This window comes from Hypanus sabinus, chromosome 3 (genome assembly GCF_030144855.1).
Source record: "Hypanus sabinus isolate sHypSab1 chromosome 3, sHypSab1.hap1, whole genome shotgun sequence".
In the NCBI taxonomy this organism is placed as follows: domain Eukaryota; kingdom Metazoa; phylum Chordata; class Chondrichthyes; order Myliobatiformes; family Dasyatidae; genus Hypanus; species Hypanus sabinus.
This window is the reverse complement of record NC_082708.1, coordinates 188,368,798-188,388,041: the sequence shown is the minus strand read 5'-3', so window position 1 is coordinate 188,388,041 and position 19,244 is coordinate 188,368,798. Positions and strand designations below refer to the sequence as shown.

General features: G+C 50.3%; 1 protein-coding gene across 6 annotated transcripts in view; it reads left to right on the top strand.

The window, feature by feature from the left end:
* The window catches only part of dysf (dysferlin, limb girdle muscular dystrophy 2B (autosomal recessive)), a 400,698-nt gene that overhangs the window by 159,197 nt on the left and 222,257 nt on the right, over positions 1–19,244 (top strand). For all 6 annotated transcript variants that reach the window (XM_059965797.1, XM_059965801.1, XM_059965798.1 and 3 more), the window contains 5 exons: positions 1,209–1,315; positions 5,391–5,586; positions 12,488–12,643; positions 15,043–15,174; positions 18,904–19,070. In XM_059965797.1, the coding sequence (XP_059821780.1) occupies positions 1,209–1,315; positions 5,391–5,586; positions 12,488–12,643; positions 15,043–15,174; positions 18,904–19,070 (758 nt within the window). The remainder of the gene's footprint in view (positions 1–1,208; positions 1,316–5,390; positions 5,587–12,487; positions 12,644–15,042; positions 15,175–18,903; positions 19,071–19,244) is intronic.

Here is a 19,244-nt window from a genome sequence, read left to right as displayed (position 1 = left end):
ACAACACAATAACCCTATCTGCATGTCCTTGAGATGTGTGTGGAAGCCGGAGCACAGGGAAAACACACGTGCTCATGGGGAGAACGTGCAAGCTCCTTACAGCGAACAGGAGTAGATCCCCAGTCTTACAGCTTGTGCTGCAATAACGTTACACTAACCACTAACCACTAACCACCATGCTGCCAAGTTCCACATTTCAGCCATCCCAATCCTTCCCGTCCTGGGCACGTGGAACCCTGAATCTCACCCTCAGGACCGGGTTTAATATCACTGGCGTACAGTACGTCGTGAAACTGGTCGTTTGATGGCAGAATACTATGCATAATTCTAAAATCTCTAAATTACAATAAAGAAATGTACCAGTATATATGCTGGGTGGCAGGGTGGAGACGTGTCTCTACCAAAGTGGTGTAAAGCACTCCTTCCCTCCGCTAACCTGCAGGTCACCCTTGGGCAAGGTGTAGCACCTGCTTAGCTCCCTGATCAGGGTCACTTGATGCCATGGGAGCAGGTGGTGGATGGTCATGTGAGCAGCTGGTGCAGATCACAAGTCCTGGTTATGCCACCACTGACGCCAGGCAGACAATCTCTGAAGAGTATTGACAATGGCTGAGGTCACCTGTCTTGTAAAGGCACTGCCCAGAAGAAGGCAATAGAAAACCACTTCTGTAGAAAAAATTTGCCAAGAACCATCATGGCCATGGAACGGCCATGATTGCCCATGTCATACAACATAGCTCATAATGATGATGATATTAAATGAAAATAAGTAATGCAAAAAGAGGAAAAAATGTGAGTCGTGTACATGGGTTCATTGTCCATTCACCTGCTGTGATTGCATGCTAACCTCCTTCAGTAAACCTGTCTGTGTTCCTGACCTTGACTGTATCTCCATTACTCTCACCAGCAGGCGTGGCAGCAGTCCATATCTTCTACTCCCTGCTCCTAACCTCACCCTGGAGGCTATTATTGGAGAGCCATTCCAAACTTCAGGGACCATTGCCCCAGACCCCACTCTCCGCCACCCCAGCCCTCTGGGACTGCTGCCTCGACCCGACTCTCCATCACCTCAGCCCTCTGGGCTTGCCACCCAGGAGGGTCGATTCCGGACCCTGATCTATCATCGCCACTTGTCACTCACATGGCAAGGTCCCACAGCACAATCCCACCTGGTGTCCGACATGATCGCTCTCCCATGTCTCTCCCAGGAATCCGGCCTGGAAATGGCCCACCTCGCCATCAAAGCCAAGAGCCCCGAGAGTGAAGTGGAGGCCAGAGTGATGGAGATGATTGACAACGTAATCACTGACTGCAGGTAATCTCGGAGACCCGTCTCTCTCGCTGGGAGATGAAGTGATAGGCTGAGTAAGAACACACAGAAGATAGATCACTACAGCACAGTCCAGACCCTTCAGCCCACAATGTTATGCTGACATTATAATCCACTCCCAGATCAACTTAAGCCTTTCCTCCCACGTAGCCCTCCATTTTTTATCCTCAATGTGCCTATCTAAGAGTCTCTTAAAGGTCCCTAACGTATCTGCCCCTACCACTCTCCCTGGCAGGGTGTTCCACACACCTCACACCCGTCGTTCTCCGTGTAAACAATCAGATTCTGTTCTCCGAGGTTGGTGCTTGGTGATTAAAGGATGGTAGATACCTGGAATGAGTTACCAATGGAAGGAGTGGAAGCAGGCATTGTTGTGGTGTTTAAGAAGCTGTTAGATGGAGAGATGACTATGAAGGCAATGGAGGGACCTGGGTGATACAGAGGGCAAGGACATTTGGTATAAACTGAGATCAAGATGGGCACAACATTGTGGGCTGAATGGCCTACCCAGTGCTGTGCGGTTCTATGTTCTATGAATATTTTGGCTGGTGGGAGAAGTTGGCAAAAAGACAACACACACAAAATGCTGGGGGAGCTCAGCAGGCCAGGCAGCAGCTATAGAAAAGAGTAAACAATCGATGTATCAGGCTGAGACCTTCTTCAGGACTTAGGAAGGATCTTGGCCCAAAACGTCAACGATTCACTCTTTTCCATAAAGCTGCCCAGCCTGCTGAGTCCTTCCAGCATTTTGTGTGTGTTGCTTTGGATTTCCAGCATCTGCAGATTGTCTCATGTTTATGGTTATAAGATAATGGGGAGGTCTGTGTAGTGTAATGGGGCTTAAGGTCAGAAGCACAGGGTTTGATTCTTCCTCTCTCTGCCCTAGTTTGAGGAGCCGAGAGTGGAATTGGAATTGTTTTGTTACTGTCGCATGTACTGAGATACAGTGAGCAGTTTGTCTGACAGATCTGACCATTACACAGAGCAGTGAGGTAGAACAAGATAAAACAAAAGCAGAATGCAGAATAAAGGGTAACAATGACAGAGGAAGTGCAGTGCAGGAATGACAGAGCATGATGGTAATGAGGTACAGTACTGTGCAGAAGTCGTAGGCTACTGAGTATATCTGTCAATGTGGAGTGGAAAGCAGATTTGTTAATCTGATGGGAACAAAGGATGTTTGGAATTGCGAGGGGGGGGGCGCCATGGGATGGTTGTGGGACAGATTTCAGAGAAGGAGGCTGGGTATGATGAGGGTGGTGTGGTTGGAAACACACCCAGCCCTGAGACACCAGGCAAGGGCAATTGATTCCAAACAACTGGTTTATTGATCTTTACAGAACATCTCTGCTCTCCCTTCTTTTCCCAACCGTGATTCCCCTCTCCTTGCCCTCTTTCCACTATATATTTTTCTCTCACCCCTTAAAGGTGATGTGTATGTGTATTTTTCACTCAATCTTGGGTCCTCTACCAGTGCGCTCTGCTGGACCGAGATCTCAGATATTATTCCCGGGATCTGTTGGAGCTGCTCTCCCAGTCCAGATGTCACAGCTCTGAGTGCTCCCATCACCACCTGGAATAGAAACATAGAAAACCTACAGCACAATAAAACCTTTTGTTCAGCCCACAATGCTGTGCTGAACATGTCCTTACTTTAGAAATTACCCAGGGTTACCCATAGCCCTCTATTTTTCTAAGCTCCATGTACCTATCCAGGAGTCTCTTAAAAGAATGCTCTATCTTTAACCTTCCACATCCTTTCAAGCCCTGATCTTTCTCCAGCTTCTCAAATTCTTTCTTCCTGATGTTACTGTCACTCGGGATTGCCACATCTATTATTGTTGCTTTCTTCTGTTCCTTGTACAGTATTACTGTGTCTGGTTGGTTGGCCAGTACCTCCTCATCAGTCTGTATTTGGAAGTCCCACAGGATTTTCACTTTCATTCTCTACTACCTTTTCGAGTGTTTCCTATTTGGACTCGGGAGTGTCCAATCCATACTCAGCACAGACGTTCCTGTGCACAATTTCTGCAACTTGGTTGTGCCGTTTAATGTATGTTGTCCTTGCCTGTATCTTGCACCCTGTTACTACGTGCTGGATGGTTTCAGTGGTTTCCTTGTACAGTCTGCATCGTGGGTCTTGTCTGGTGTGATAGACCCCTATTTCTATTGTCCTTGTGCTCAACACCTGTTCTTGTGCAGCCATGAGCAGTGCCTCTGTGTTGTCCCTCAGCCCTGCCATTTCCAGCCATTATATCTGTGACCATATGTGTGTACCAAAGACTTTTGCACTGTGCTGTTGATCGTAAGTCAAGAATCCAACTTATCGTACTAGGGGACTGTTCAGTAGCTTTATAATGGCATAGAAACTGTCCCTGAGCCTGGCTTCAGTCTTTTGCACCTTCTGCCCAATGGGAGAGGGGAGAAGGTGCACAACGTTCTGGATGGGTGTGGTCATTGACTACGTTGGTGGCTTTACTGAGACAGTGAGAAGTACAGACAGAGTCCGTGGAAGGGAGGCTGGTTCCTGGCTCAGCCTTGTCCACAAATCCCTGCAGTTTATAGTGGTCATATACTCAAGGCTATAGATTAAAAATGAGAAGAAGGAAGTTGAAAGGAAACTTATGAGGCAATGAAGTGCAAGATCATACTGAGTTAGATCATGAGGTCAAGGATCCGATTTGAAAGTGAATTTATTATTCAAAGTTCATATATGTCTATATATACAACCATGAGATTAATCTTCTTGTGGACACATTCAATAAATCTATGGAATAATAACCATAACAAAATCAACTGAAGACCGCACCAACTTGGGTGTTAACCAGTGTGCAAAAGACAATTGTGCAAATACAATAAGAAAGAAATAATAATAATAATCAAAAAGCAATAAATATTGAGAACATGAGATGAAGAGTCCTTGAAAGTGAGTCCATAGGTTGTGGGAACATTTCAATAACAGGGCAAGTGCCCTCTTTGGTTCAAGAGCCTGATGGTTGAGGGGTAATAACTCCTGTACCTCCCTCCTGATGACAGCAGTGAGGAGAGAACTTGGCCTGAGGGGTGGGGTTCCTTAATGATGGATGCCGCTTTCCTGCAATGGTGTTTCATGTAGATGTGCTCAATAGTGGGGATGATTTTACCCGTGATGAACAGGGCCACATTATTACTTTTTGTAGGATTTACCATCCAAAGTCATTGTCTTCTCCACCCTCCCCACCACACCTGTCGAAGTTTGACAAAGTTTTAAGGTAGACGTCATGCTGTATCTCTGCAAACTCCCAAGGAAGTAGAGGCGCTGCCATGCTTTCTTTGCAATTGCATTTACGTGCTGGGTCCAGGACGGTGTAGTGGTAGTTAATATTGTTATTCTTATGTCACTCAGTTAGTCACCCCTCCATGGGAGGAGTTCACGTACTGTACAAGCAGGGTTATTAACAAAGTTCAGGGGAACATCCTGCATGCTGTGCACTTGCCCTCAATAATGAATGTGACAGACAGGTCCTCTGAAATGATGATACTGAGGAATTTGAAGTTGCTGACCCTCTCCACCTCTGATCCCCCGATGAGGACTGGCTCACGGATTTCTGGTTTCCTCCTCCTGAAGTCAACAATCAGCTCCTTGTCTTGCTGACGTTGAGTGAGAGGTTGTTGTTGTGGAATCACTCGCTCAGATTTTCAATCTCCCTCCCATTTGCTGATTCAGCACCACCTTTGATTCGGCCCACGGTGGCAGTGGTATCATCAGTAAATGAATATGGCTTTGGAGCTGTGCTTAGCTACACAGTCACAAATGTAAAGGGAGTGGTGTTGGAACCGTGCTTAGCCACGCAGACATGAGTGTGGAGTGAGTAGAGCAAGGGGATAAGCACACAGCCTTGTGGTGCGCCTGTGCAGATGGAAATTGTGGAGATGTTGTTGCCGATCTGAACTGACTGGGTTGACAAGAAAATCAAGGATCCAACTAATCTTACTACGGGTTGGTCCAGAGAGCCAGCAGCCTCTGGCCCCTCCCCCGAAAGTCCACTCTGTACTGGGAGTCCTTCCTCCTCTCTTACAGCCTGCCCTTGCCCGAAGTCTCAAAGGTCCCGTCTGCCACCTGCCTCGACGGTCACATCCATCGGTTCCGCTCTAGCAACCTGAGTCAGATCCGACAGATGGCCGAGACCCTGAAGCACCAGGATCGGCTGGAGCTGCAGCCTGTCCTGGAGCAGGCAGAAGACTGGCTCGAGCGACTCAGGTCCATGGCTGAAGAGGTGAGTGTGTCCTCAACATCCTTCAGCTCCATCCCAACATCCCTTCAAACCCATCCTCAATGTCCCTTCAACCCCATCCTTAATGTCCCTTCAACCCCATTCTCAACATCCCTTCAACCCCATCCTTAATGTCCCTTCAACCCCATCCCATTGTCCCTTCAACCCCATCCTTAATGTCCCTTCAACCCCATCCTCAACATCCCTTCAACCCCATCCTTATCCTCTCAACCCCATCCTTAATGTCCCTTCAACCCCATCCCATTGTCCCTTCAACCCCACCCTTAATGTCCCTTCAACCCCCTCCTTAATGTCCCTTCAACCCCCTCCTCAACATCCCTTCAACCCCATCCTTAATGTCCCTTCAACCCCCTCCTCAACATCCCTTCAACCCCATCCTTAATGTCCCTTCAACCCCCTCCTCAACATCCCTTCAACCCCATCCTTAATGTCCCTTCAACCCCCTCCTCAACATCCCTTCAACCCCATCCTTAATGTCCTCTCAACCCCATCCTTAATGTCCCTTCAACCCCATCCTTAATGTCCTCTCAACCCCCTCCTTAATGTCCTTTCAACCCCCTCCTCAACATCCCTTCAACCCCATCCTTAATGTCCTCTCAACCCCATCCTTAATGTCCCTTCAACCCCATCCTTAATGTCCTCTCAACCCCATCCTTAATGTCCCTTCAACCCCATCCTTAATGTCCCTTCAACCCCCTCCTCAACATTCCTTCAACCCCATCCTTAATGTCCCTTCAACCCCCTCCTCAACATCCCTTCAACCCCATCCTTAATGTCCCTTCAACCCCATCCCATTGTCCCTTCAACCCCCTCCTCAACGTCCATTCAAACCCATCCACAATGACTCTTCAACCCCATTCCAATGGAAATGCCTGTCCTGATATGGAAGTGACTGTATCATCACACACTCCCGGGGTCAGACACAGAGTGAAGCTCCCTCCACACTGTCCCATCACGCACTCCCGGGGTCAGACACAGAGTGAAGCTCCCTCCACAATGTCCCATCACACACTCCCAGGGTCAGACACAGAGTGAAGCTCCCTCCACACTGTCCCATCACAGACTCCCGGGGTCAGACACAAAGTGAAGCTCCCTCCACACTGTCCCATCACACACTCCCAGGGTCAGACACAGAGTGAAGCTCTCTCCACACGGTCCCATCACACACTCCCAGGGTCAGACATAGAGTGAAGCTCCCTCCACACTGTCCCATCACACACTCCCGGGGTCAGACACTGAGTGAAGCTCCCTCTACACTGTCCCATCACACACTCCCAGGGTCAGACACAGAGTGAAGCTCTCTCCACACTATCCCATCACACACTTCCAGGGTCAGACACAGAGTGAATCGCCCTCCACACTGTCCCATCACGCACTCCCGGGGTCAGACACAGAGTGAAACTCCCTCCACACTGTCCCATCACACACTCCCAGGGTCAGACACAGAGTGAAGCTCCCTCCACACTGTCCCATCACACACTCCCGGGGTCAGACACAAAGTGAAGCTCCCTCCACACTGTCCCATCACACACTCCCAGGGTCAGACACAGAGTGAAACTCCCTCCACACTGTCCCATCACACACTCCCAGGGTCAGACACAGAGTGAAGCTCTCTCCACACTATCCCATCACACACTTCCAGGGTCAGACACAGAGTGAATCGCCCTCCACACTGTCCCATCACGCACTCCCGGGGTCAGACACAGAGTGAAGCTCCCTCCACACTGTCCCATCACACACTCCCGGGGTCAGACACTGAGTGAAGCTCCCTCTACACTGTCCCATCACACACTCCCAGGGTCAGACACAGAGTGAAGCTCTCTCCACACTATCCCATCACACACTTCCAGGGTCAGACACAGAGTGAATCGCCCTCCACACTGTCCCATCACGCACTCCCGGGGTCAGACACAGAGTGAAACTCCCTCCACACTGTCCCATCACACACTCCCAGGGTCAGACACAGAGTGAAGCTCCCTCCACACTGTCCCATCACACACTCCCGGGGTCAGACACAAAGTGAAGCTCCCTCCACACTGTCCCATCACACACTCCCAGGGTCAGACACAGAGTGAAGCTCCCTACACACTGTCCCATCACACACTCCCAGGGTCAGACACAGAGTGAAACTCCCTCTACACTGTCCCATCACACACTCCTGGGGTCAGATACAGAGTGAATCTCCCTCCACACTGTCCCATCACACACTCCCGGGGTCAAACACAGAGTGAAGCTTTCTCCACACTGTCCCATCACACACTCCCGGGGTCAAACACAGAGTGAAGCTTTCTCTACACTGTCCCATCACACACTCCCAGGGTCAGACACAGAGTGAAACTCCCTCTACACCATCCCATCACACACTCCTGGGGTCAGATACAGAGTGAAGCTCCCTCTACACCGTCCCATCACACACTCTCGGCCTACGCCGATGATGTACTCCTCATGATGACAGATCCCAATGACCTGCGGAAGATGCGCGAGTGCCAAGATGTTTTCTCGGCGGCATCCTCCTCAAGGATCAACTGGGCGAAATGTTCCGGACTCTTAGTGGGTCAGTGGCAGGTGGACTCCCTGCCGGAGGAGATGAGAGCATTTGAGTGGAGTACTAGGCGTCTCCTCTATCTTGGAGTCTACCTGAGTCCTTCTGGGGAGACCTGGCTGGCGAACTGGCAGGACCTGGAGACGAAAGTCATGGCCCGGCTGGGGCGCTGATCAGGCCTTCTCAGGGTGCTTTCCTATCGAGGCAGGGTGGTGGTCATAAACCAGCTGGTGGCCTCCATGTTGTGGTATCGGATGGTCACCTTGGCCCCTCCTGCCCCGTTTGTTGCAAGATTACAGAGGAAATTAGTGGACTTCTTCTGGGGCAACAGGAAACACTGGGTCTCTGCAGCGGTCTTGAGTCTCCCAGTGGGAGAGGGCGGACAGTCGCTGGTGTGCATCCGAACGCAGCTGGCGGCTCTCCGCCTCAGGACTCTGCAGAGATTCCTGTACGCCGAGCACCCTCCCAGGTGGCACGTGTTGGCGACTTTCTTCCTCCAGAGGGGCTGCTGTCTTCACGAAGACATGCGGCTACCACAGGCAGGCGTCAGCCGTACTGCTTTGCGGAGTCTGCCCGGCTTCTATCAGGACCTACTGAGAGTCTGGAACATGGTCGCCTCAGGCCGGGAATCCCCTCCTCAGGCGGAGGGCGGGGTCCTGGCTGACCCTTGCCCTACCTCAGTGGCTGTCGGTGCAGCTCAGTTGTGTGGACCGACTCAGGCCGAGCTGCTGGTGGGGCCCAGACCCCGCAATCTTCTCCGGGAGCCGTGTCCACACAACTTGAGCCGTCTCTCATCGATACCCACAGTCCCATTCAGGGATGCAAGTAGGAGGTATCTGCATGGGCTGCTACTCCACATCCTCCACTTCCTTGCCCTTGTCCACCGTCCCGACACGCCATGGCGGTCAGTCCTTCCACCCAGAGGGGAGGAGGGTCCCCACTGGAAGTCCCTTTACGCCGGGGTTCTTCCCATGCAGCTGGGGGATCTCGGCTGGAGGGTACTGCATAGGGCAGTGCCCTGCAATAAGTTTTTCAGTTTGTACATGGACTTCCCACCCACATGCCACTTCTGTGGGCTGGAGGAGACCGTGTACCACATGTACATGGAGTGTGTGAGGCTGCAGCCTCTTTTTGCATATTTGCGTGGGCTGCTTCTCGCCTTCTGGCTGCATTTTAGTCCCACCCTGTTTATATATGGTCATCCAGTAAGGAAGGGGGCAAGGAGGGATGAGGATGTCTTAGTCAACTTGCTCCTGGGGCTGGCAAAATCCGCCATCTGTGGGTCTTGGAAACGGGTGGCGGGAGGATCTCCCCGGGCAGACTTCCTGGCAATGTTCAGGGGGTATGTTCGTGCCCGGGTAACTATTGAAAAAGAACACGCGCAGTCCACAGCAGCCTTGGAGGAGTTTCGAGACCGTTGGGCTCCGCGGGGTGTAAATGCCATCGTGGATAGAGATGGCAACATTCTGGTGTAATGTCTATTGTCTATTTGTAGTGCAGTAATTGTGTTTGCCACTGTTTTGTATATATTGTATAGCACCGAAATTTGTAATAAAGGATTTTGTAATAATAAAAAAAAAGGGGTCAGACACAGAGTGAAGCTCCCTCCACACTGTCCCATCACACACTCCCAGGGTCAGACACAGAGTGAAGCTCCCTCCACACTGTCCCATCACACACTCCCGGGGTCAGACACAGAGTGAAGCTCCCTCTACACCGTCCCATCACACACTCCCGGGGTCAGACACAGAGTGAAGCTCCCTCCACACTGTCTCATCACACACTCCCGGGGTCAGACACAGAGTGAAGCTCCCTCCACACCGTCCCATCACACACTCCCGGGGTCAGACACAGAGTGAAGCTCCCTCCACACTGTCTCATCACACACTCCCGGGGTCAGACACAGAGTGAAGCTCCCTCTACACTGTCCCATCACACACTCCCGGGGTCAGACACAGAGTGAAGCTCCCTCCACACCGTCCCATCACACACTCCCGGGGTCAGACACAGAGTGAAGCTCCCTCCACACTGTCCCATCACACACTCCCAGGGTCAGACACAGAGTGAAGCTCCCTCTACACTGTCCCATCACACACTCCCGGGGTCAGACACAGAGTGAAGCTCCCTCCACACCGTCCCATCACACACTCCTGGGGTCAGACACAGAGTGAAGCTCCCTCTACACTGTCCCATCACACACTCCCGGGGTCAGACACAGAGTGAAGCTCCCTCTACACTGTCCCATCACACACTCCCGGGGTCAGACACAGAGTGAAGCTCCCTCTACACTGTCCCATCACACACTCCCGGGGTCAGACACAGAGTGAAGCTCCCTCCACACTGTCCCATCACACACTTCTGGGGTCAGATACAGAGTGAATCTCCCTCCACACTGTCCCATCACACACTCCCGGGGTCAAACACAGAGTGAAGCTTTCTCCACACTGTCCCATCACACACTCCCGGGGTCAGACACAGAGTGAAGCTCCCTCCACACTGTCCCATCACACACTCCCGGGGTCAAACACAGAGTGAAGCTTTCTCCACACTGTCCCATCACACACTCCCGGGGTCAGACACAGAGTGAAGCTCCCTCCACACTGTCCCATCACACACTCCCGGGGTCAGACACAGAGTGAAGCTCCCTCCACACTGTCCCATCACACACTCCCGGCATCAGACACAGAGTGAAGCTCCCTCCACACCGTCCCATCACACACTCCCAGGGTCAGACACAGAGTGAAGCTCCCTCCACACCGTCCCATCACGCACTCCCAGGGTCAGATACAGAGTGAAGCTCCCTCCACACTGTCCCATCACACACTCCCGGGGTCAAACACAGAGTGAAGCTCCCTCCACACTGTCCCATCACACACTCCCGGGGTCAGACACAGAGTGAAACTCCCTCTACACCGTCCCATCACACACTCCCGGGGTCAGACACAGAGTGAAGCTCCCTCTACACTGTCCCATCACACACTCCCGGGGTCAGACTCAGAGTGAAGCTCCATCTACACTGTCCCATCACACACTCCCATGGTGGGGACAATACATACTACACACAGTGTCGGGCTCCTCATGTTCACACCTGTTGTGTTTCACCTACTCCATGAGCTTTATTGATCCTTGAATACTTAAACTCGATGGGCATTTGTGGGGATGATGCAACATTCCCCAGAGGTCTCGTTGCTCTCCTGGTGTAACAACGGGAGTGGGTGCCGAGGATAAGAATAGAGTAAGTAACTAAATGACCCAGTTATGCACAACACATCTGTCACTCTCCCCTCCCCACCACCTAAAGATAATAATCTTTAAAATTATCTTTATTTGTCAAATGTACATCAAAACATCTGGTGAAATGAATCACTTATGTCAACAATGAACACAGCTGAAAGATATGATGGGGGCAGCCCACAAGTGTCGCCATGTTTCCAGGGGCATCATTGCATGCTTACAATTTACTAGTGTGTACGTCGTTAGAATGTGGGAGGAAACCCATGCGCTGATGGGGAGGATGTACAGACTCGTTACAGACAGCAGTGGGAATTGAATCTGGGTTGCTGGCACTGCAAGATTCAGATTCAATTTTATTTATCACAAGTACTTTGAAACATACAGAGAAATGTGTTAACAACCTACAGAGCCTAAGGATGTGCTGGGGGCAGCCCACATGTGCAACATGTCTACAGAGTACTCTGTTCAGCAGAACAACACAAGCGTCAACCGCACCCACCCCCCCCCCACACATACACACACACTCTTTCTCATGCACATTCACACACTCTCACATGCACTCACACATACACTCACACACACACCCACACACCCACTCACACACACACCCACACATACACTCTCACACACTCACACACATTCTCACACACACACACACACACACGTGCACACACACTCATGCACACACACACTCACACGCACACACAGACACCACTCACACACTCTCATGCATTCAAACACTCATTCACTGACATGCACACTCACTCACACACTCACTAACACATTCACACTCACAGACACACTGGCTCTCTCTCACACATACACTCACACACTCTCTCTCACACGCACACGCACTCACACACACTCACACACTCATTCACTGACACACACTCAGAGACTCTCTCACACACACACACGCACTCTGTTTCACACTCACTCAAACACACACACAGCCCTCCAGCATAGACATGGACAGCATAGTACCAGTTGTCTTCTAACCGTTAGGCTACCAAGCCACTAGCCTTTCAGTGTCCCACCCCTCCTGCCTCTCAACTGTGTTTGTTTATAAGCTGGCGTGTGGGGAACTGACCCTCATCTCCGTTACAGCCGCAGAACAGCCTGCCTGACATTATCATCTGGATGCTCCAAGGTGACCGGCGAATTGCCTATCACCGCATCCCGGCCCACGAGGTGCTGTACTCCAGGAGAAGCCCAGTCTGCCATGGGAGGCACTGCGGTGCCCTTCAGACCATCTACATGAAGGTGAGCTCCCACTGCCGGGTCCCCGCGTGGAGCACGGACTGCACCGCTCCACAGGGGTCACGGTGGGTGGTGGGGAAAGCAAGCTGGAAATCCCGACTTTGGGAGAGCAGGTGTTGGGAAAGTTCTCTGGGTCCACAGAGAGGAGGAGATGGAGAGTGGAAGGGCAGATGGCTAGGAGGAAACTGTGATCACTCACATGCTTGTATCAAAGCAGAGAAGTGTGTGATCTTGTGGACAAGACCAGAGCTCGAACCTCAGTGTGGTACACAGTCGCATACACCACTGTGCGAAGGTCCTGGGTGAATATGTATTTAGTTAAGGTGCCTAAGACTTTTGCACAGTACTGTATTTGTCAACGTGGAGTGGAGAGCGAGTTTGTAAATCTGGCGGGAGCAGAGGATGTTGGAAATGGTGAGGGTGGAGCGCCACGGGAGGGGTGTGAGACGGGTGGCAGAGAAGGAGAGCCAGGGCAGGAAGTGAGACACTCAGCCCTGAGACACCAGGCAAGGTCATCTGACTCCAAACCAGTGGTTTATTGATCATTACGGAATGTCTCTCTGGTGCTTCCTGCTCCCTCCCCTCTCCCTTCCCCTTTTCCCAACATGATTCCCCTCTCCCTGCCCCCTTCCCACTCAGTCCACAATAAAGACCCATCACTTTGATCATCACTCACAGATGCCATGGAATTTGTTTTTGCAGCAGCAGCAGTACAGTTCAATACATAAAATCACTACAGTACTCTGCAAAAGTCTTAAGCACCCTAGCTATATATATATATGTATGTGTGTGTGTGTGTGTGTGTGTGTGTGTGTGTGTCTAAGACTTTTGTACAGTATCATGTACTTTGATAATTAACTTACTTATAACTTTGAACTCTTTGAGCTTTGGAATGTGTTTTTTTTGGGCTGAGAGGTGATGTTCACCAATTCTCTGTTGCAGGCCCGGAATGCCTGAGCAACAAGGGAGAGGTTGGGTCTTTATTGCCTAGGGCGTAGCAGAGCGAGGTGACCTTAGAGAGGTACAGCACCTATTGAGAGATATATAAAGTTGATGGTAATAACCTTAAACCCAAGAGATTCTGCAGATGGTGGAAATCCAGAGTAGCACATGTAAAATGCCGGAGGAACTCAATGGGTCAGGCAGCATCTATGGAGGGAAATGAGCAGCAGATGTTTCGAACTGTGGCCCTTCAGTGAGACGAAAGGAAGGGTAAAGAATGAGAAAGTGGAGAAAGGAGGAAGGAATTCAGGCTGGACACATAGAGAGTCTGGGTGAGCACATGGTCGAAGAATTGGAGGACCGCAGAGACCAGAGAGTGGGAGTAGTGAGAGAGGGTCGCACAGAACTTCCGTCAAAGAGAAGATCCCTTGAAGAGACTTGGTAGTGGAACAGTAAATCATAAACACACGAGATGCTGGAAATCCTTTGTTTCCCAGGCAGGAGGCATAGGTTCAAGGTGAGAGGAAGGAAGATATAAAAAGAATTGGAGGGGCAACTTTTTCACACAGAGAATGGTCAGTGTATGGAACGAGCTGCCAGAGGGAAATCGTTGAGGAAGGTACAATAGTGGCATTTAAGAAGAACTTGGGACAGTTCTGTGGTTTGGAAGGATATGGATTGAACGGAGGAAACTGGGACCGTGGTTGGGGTTTGGGGCTTTGTGGGATCTGGGCGGAAATTGGGACCAAGTGGGTGGAGGTTTTGTGTATGGAGAGTTATGGATTGAATGGAGGTAATTGAGGTTAGATGGGTGAAGGGGACGAGTTCGGAAGGATTGAGGCCAAGCACAGGAAATTGTGTCCAGCAAGAGGCACTTCTGCAGGGTGGAAAGTCCAGGACAAAACCATCCATTAAAGTACAAGTTAACAGTGTATATGTATGTGTGTATAAAACCAAATGAAACTATGTCCCTCCACAAAACTCTGCACCCACAAAACTTATGGTATATCACAGCTCATAAACCAAAATATTACCACAGGTAAATGAATAAAATGTAATTCAAAATGCACGTAGCGTGTAGCACAGGTAAACAGCTCGTTGTCTTAGGAATGAGACCTCGGTGGGGGCAGGGTATTCAGTAGTCTCCCAGCCTGAGGGAAGAAGCTGTTACCCAGTCTGGCAGTCCTGGTTCTGATGCTCCTGTACCTGCTTCCTGACAGTAGAGGGTCAAAGAGATTACGGGATGGGCGGTGGGGATCCTCAACAATGCTTCAGACTCTTCATATACGATGTTCGCAATGAATGTCACAAATGGAGGGGGGTGGGGAGGGAAACATGGGAGATGTTTCCATTTGGGGGGAGCGTCCACGGGGTTGCATGTCTATTGGGAGTGCTTTGTATTATGTGTTTCCTCACACGCTGAGTTAAGAACCCACGCCCGTGTTCTTCTTTGTCCCCAGTACCCACGAGGCGATTCGAAGATTGGCAAGATCCCGGCCCAGGTGCGAGTGAGGATCTGGTTTGGAATGGCCACTGACAACAAGGAATTCAAGCAGTTCACCGAGGGCAAGCTGTCCGTCTTCGCTGAAACTGTGAGTCCCACTGACCTGGGAAGGCCAATAGGGGATGATGTAATTTAATGTTAATTTGCAGACACAGCATGGTGACAGGTCCTTCTGGCCTAATGAGCCCGTAGGGCCCAATTACACTCGTGTGACCAATTAACCTACTAACCTGTACGTCTTTGGACTGCGGGAGGAAACTGGAGCACCAGGAGGAAAACCCACGTGGTCACAGGGAGAATGTAAAAAATCCTTACAGACAGCGGTGGGAACTGACCCCTGGTAGCTGGCACTGTAAAGTAATGGGCTAACCGTCATGCTACCGTTCCACCCAACAAATCAAGTGATAAATGCAGAACACTGCAGATGCTGAAAAACCCGAGTTAAAAAGATAGGGCATGCTGGAGTCCTCAGCAGATTAGAGAATCTCTCAACTTCTTGCCTTCATTCTCCAAGATGCTGCTCTATAATGGGTAATTTATTGAAGGTTGGGGTATGCTTGAGGGGTCGAGTGGCCAAGGGTTGATCCAATGTTCTCATGAATCTGTGGATGCCAGGAACCAATCCTGTACTCTGGAATCGGAATCGGAATCGGGCTCATCGTAATGTGTAATTTGTTGTATTGAGGCAGAAGTCCAGTGCAAAGACATAAAATCATCTCCAGCGGGCCTGTGACCTGTAGCACCCACTTCCTGATCTGCTCACCTGTTTTCCTCTGCATGGTAACACACCCTTCAGCCCATCAAGCCCGAGATTCTCAATAATACCTGTGCGACCAACTAGCCGTTATTATCCCTCAACCATCAGCCTCTTAAACCAAAGGGATAACTTCACTCAACTTCACTTGCCCCATCATTGAAATGTTCTCACAACCAGTGGACTCTCTTTTCAAGGACTCTTCGTTTCATTGTCTCGATATTTATTGCTTATTTATTTATCATTAATTGCACAGTTTGTTGTCTTCCGCATTCTGATTGAACACCATAGATGGGTGTCTTACATTGATTCTGTTATGGCTATTATTCTATAGCGTTATTGAGTATGCCCACAAGAAAATGTGCCTCAGGGTTGTATATGGTGACATAGATGTACTTTGATAATCAAAATTACTTTGACCTTTGAGCCGTATGTCCTTGGACTGTGGGAGGAACCAGAGCACCTGGAGGAAACCCAAGCAGCCACAGGGAAAACGTACAGACTCTTTACAGACAGTGGTGGGAATTGAATCAGGTTCACTGGTGCTGTAGAGTGTTAGGTTAACCACTACGTGAGCATGCCCACTGAGATGTGGCCTTGCCCACTGAGAGGTGCCTTGCTCACTGAGATGTGGTCTTGCCCACTGAGATATGGCCTTGCCCACTGAGAGGTGCCTTGCTCACTGAGATGTGGTCTTGCCCACTGAGATGTGGTCTTTCTCACTGAGATGTGGTCTTGCCCACTGAGATATGGCCTTGCCCACTGAGAGGTGCCTTGCCCACTGAGAGGTGGCCTTGCCCACTGAGAGGTGCCTTGCCCACTGAGAGATGCCTTGCCCACTGAGATGTGGTCTTGCCCACTGAGAGATGCCTTGCCCACTGAGATATGGCCTTGCTCACTGAGAGATGCCTTGCCCACTGAGAGATGCCTTGCTCACTGAGATGTGGTCTTGCTCACTGAGATGTGGTCTTGCCCACTGAGATGTGGCCTTGCCCACTGAGATGTGGTCTTGCCCACTGAGATGTGGTCTTGCCCACTGAGAGATGCCTTGCCCACTGAGAGATGCCTTGCCCACTGAGAGGTGGTCTTGCCCACTGAGAGATGGTCTTGCCCACTGAGATATGGCCTTGCCCACTGAGATATGGCCTTGCCCACTGAGAGATGGTCTTGCCCACTGAGATGTGGTCTTGCCCACTGAGATATGGCCTTGCCCACTGAGATGTGGTCTTGCCCACTGAGATGTGGTCTTGCCCACTGAGATATGGCCTTGCCCACTGAGAGGTGGTCTTGCCCACTGAGATGTGGTCTTGCCCACTGAGATATGGCCTTGCCCACTGAGAGGTGGTCTTGCCCACTGAGATGTGGTCTTGCCCACTGAGATATGGCCTTGCCCACTGAGAGGTGGTCTTGCCCACTGAGAGATGCCTTGCCCACTGAGATATGGCCTTGCCCACTGAGAGGTGCCTTGCCCACTGAGAGATGCCTTGCCCACTGAGATGTGGTCTTGCCCACTGAGAGATGCCTTGCTCACTGAGATGTGGTCTTGCCCACTGAGATATGGCCTTGCCCACTGAGAGGTGGTCTTGCTCACTGAGATGTGGTCTTGCCCACTGAGATATGGTCTTGCCCACTGAGAGGTGGCCTTGCCCACTGAGAGGTGGCCTTGCCCACTGAGAGATGGTCTTGCCCACTGAGATGTGGCCTTGCCCACTGAGAGATGGTCTTGCCCACTGAGATGTGGTCTTGCCCACTGAGATGTGGTCTTGCCTTAGTGCTGGTGAAGGTCAAGTGAAGTTTTCTGTGATGTGCACAAGTACAGTGAGGAACCGGTATGGAGGAAGAGTTGCTTGTAATGACATCACAGACATGTAGGCACGGACGATACACAGAAATTTTCAATGAAACATAAACCAGAATCAGAATCAGCTCCTTTAAAACCACCCCCCTTCACCATTTCCCAAACTAACAACCATGTGTCCGTCCCCTCTTCAGCAATTCCCTTCCTCTTGTCCCTCTCTCATGTTATCTCCTTGACCACCCATCGCCTCCCTCTGGTGCTCCTCCCCTCCCCCTTTCTTCTTTCTTCCATGGCCTTCTGTCTCTTTCACCAATTAACTTCATCCCTCCTCCTCCAATGCCTTATGCATGCCCTTGTGTTGGAAATGCCCTATCAGGACGTGATACAACCAGTAAGGATACTTTCCACAGTATATCTGTGGAAGTTTGTTAGATTGTTTCGTGACACGTCAAAATTACCTGAGCTTCTATGGTCATTCAAAGACCTTTCCAGAGTGAATGTGGAGAGGATGTTTCCAATAGTGGGGGAGTCTAGAACCAGAGGGTAAAGCCTCAAAACAGAGGGACATCCCTTAGATAAGGAGGAATTTCTTTAGATATGGGAATTTTCAACTGATAAATCAAAACCAGGTCTATCACTTGACATATATCATGAAATTTGTTGTGACAGCAGGAAGACAATGTAAAGACATTTATTTTTGGGGTGTTGTGAGCAGTTTTGGGGCCCATATCTAAGAAGGGTTGTGTTGGGATTGGAGAGGGTCCAGAGGAGATCCACAAGAATGATTTTGGGAATGAAAGAGCTAACATATAGGGAGAATTTGATGACTCTGGGCCTGTACTCACTGGAGTTTACAATAATGAGTGGTGACCTAATCGAAACCTATCAAATGTTGAAAGGCCTCAACAGAACGGATGTGGAGAGGATGTTTCCAATAGAAGATCAGAAGGCACAACCTCATAATAGAGGGACTTCTACTTAGCACACAGATGAGAAGGAATTCCTTTATCTAGAAGGTGGTGAATTAGTGGAATTCATTGTCACCGACAGCTGTGGAGGCCAAGTCATTGCATATATTTAAATAAGAAATAATCAGTTCTTCATTGACAAAGGGGGTAGGGGTTGCAGGGGGAAGGTGGGAGAAAGAAAACCAGCCATGATGGAATGGTAGAACAGACTCGATGGGCTGAATGGTCTAATGATCTAGTTTGGTTTATTTCCCCGTTGATCAGATGCAGGCTAACTCAGGCATGTTTCTTGCACAGTACGAGAATCAGACGAAGCTGGCCCTGGTGGGAAACTGGGGCACCACGGGCCTCACTTACCCCAAGTACACGGACGTCACTGGAAAGATCAAGCTGCCCAAGGAATCCTTCCGACCTTCGCTGGGCTGGGCTTGGGCTGGGGACTGGGTCATTAGCCCTGAGAAAACGTGAGTATCCCATATTCTGGAGTTACAACACGGAGAACGTTCATCGTATTCGAGTAATTCAGCATGGAAGCCAGTTGCTGGTCAATGCTGACAAAGATTCCTGCCTTCTCTAGTCCCGTTTGCTCCCAACGATTCACATCCCACAAAACTGTTCGGATCCATCGACCTGGACAA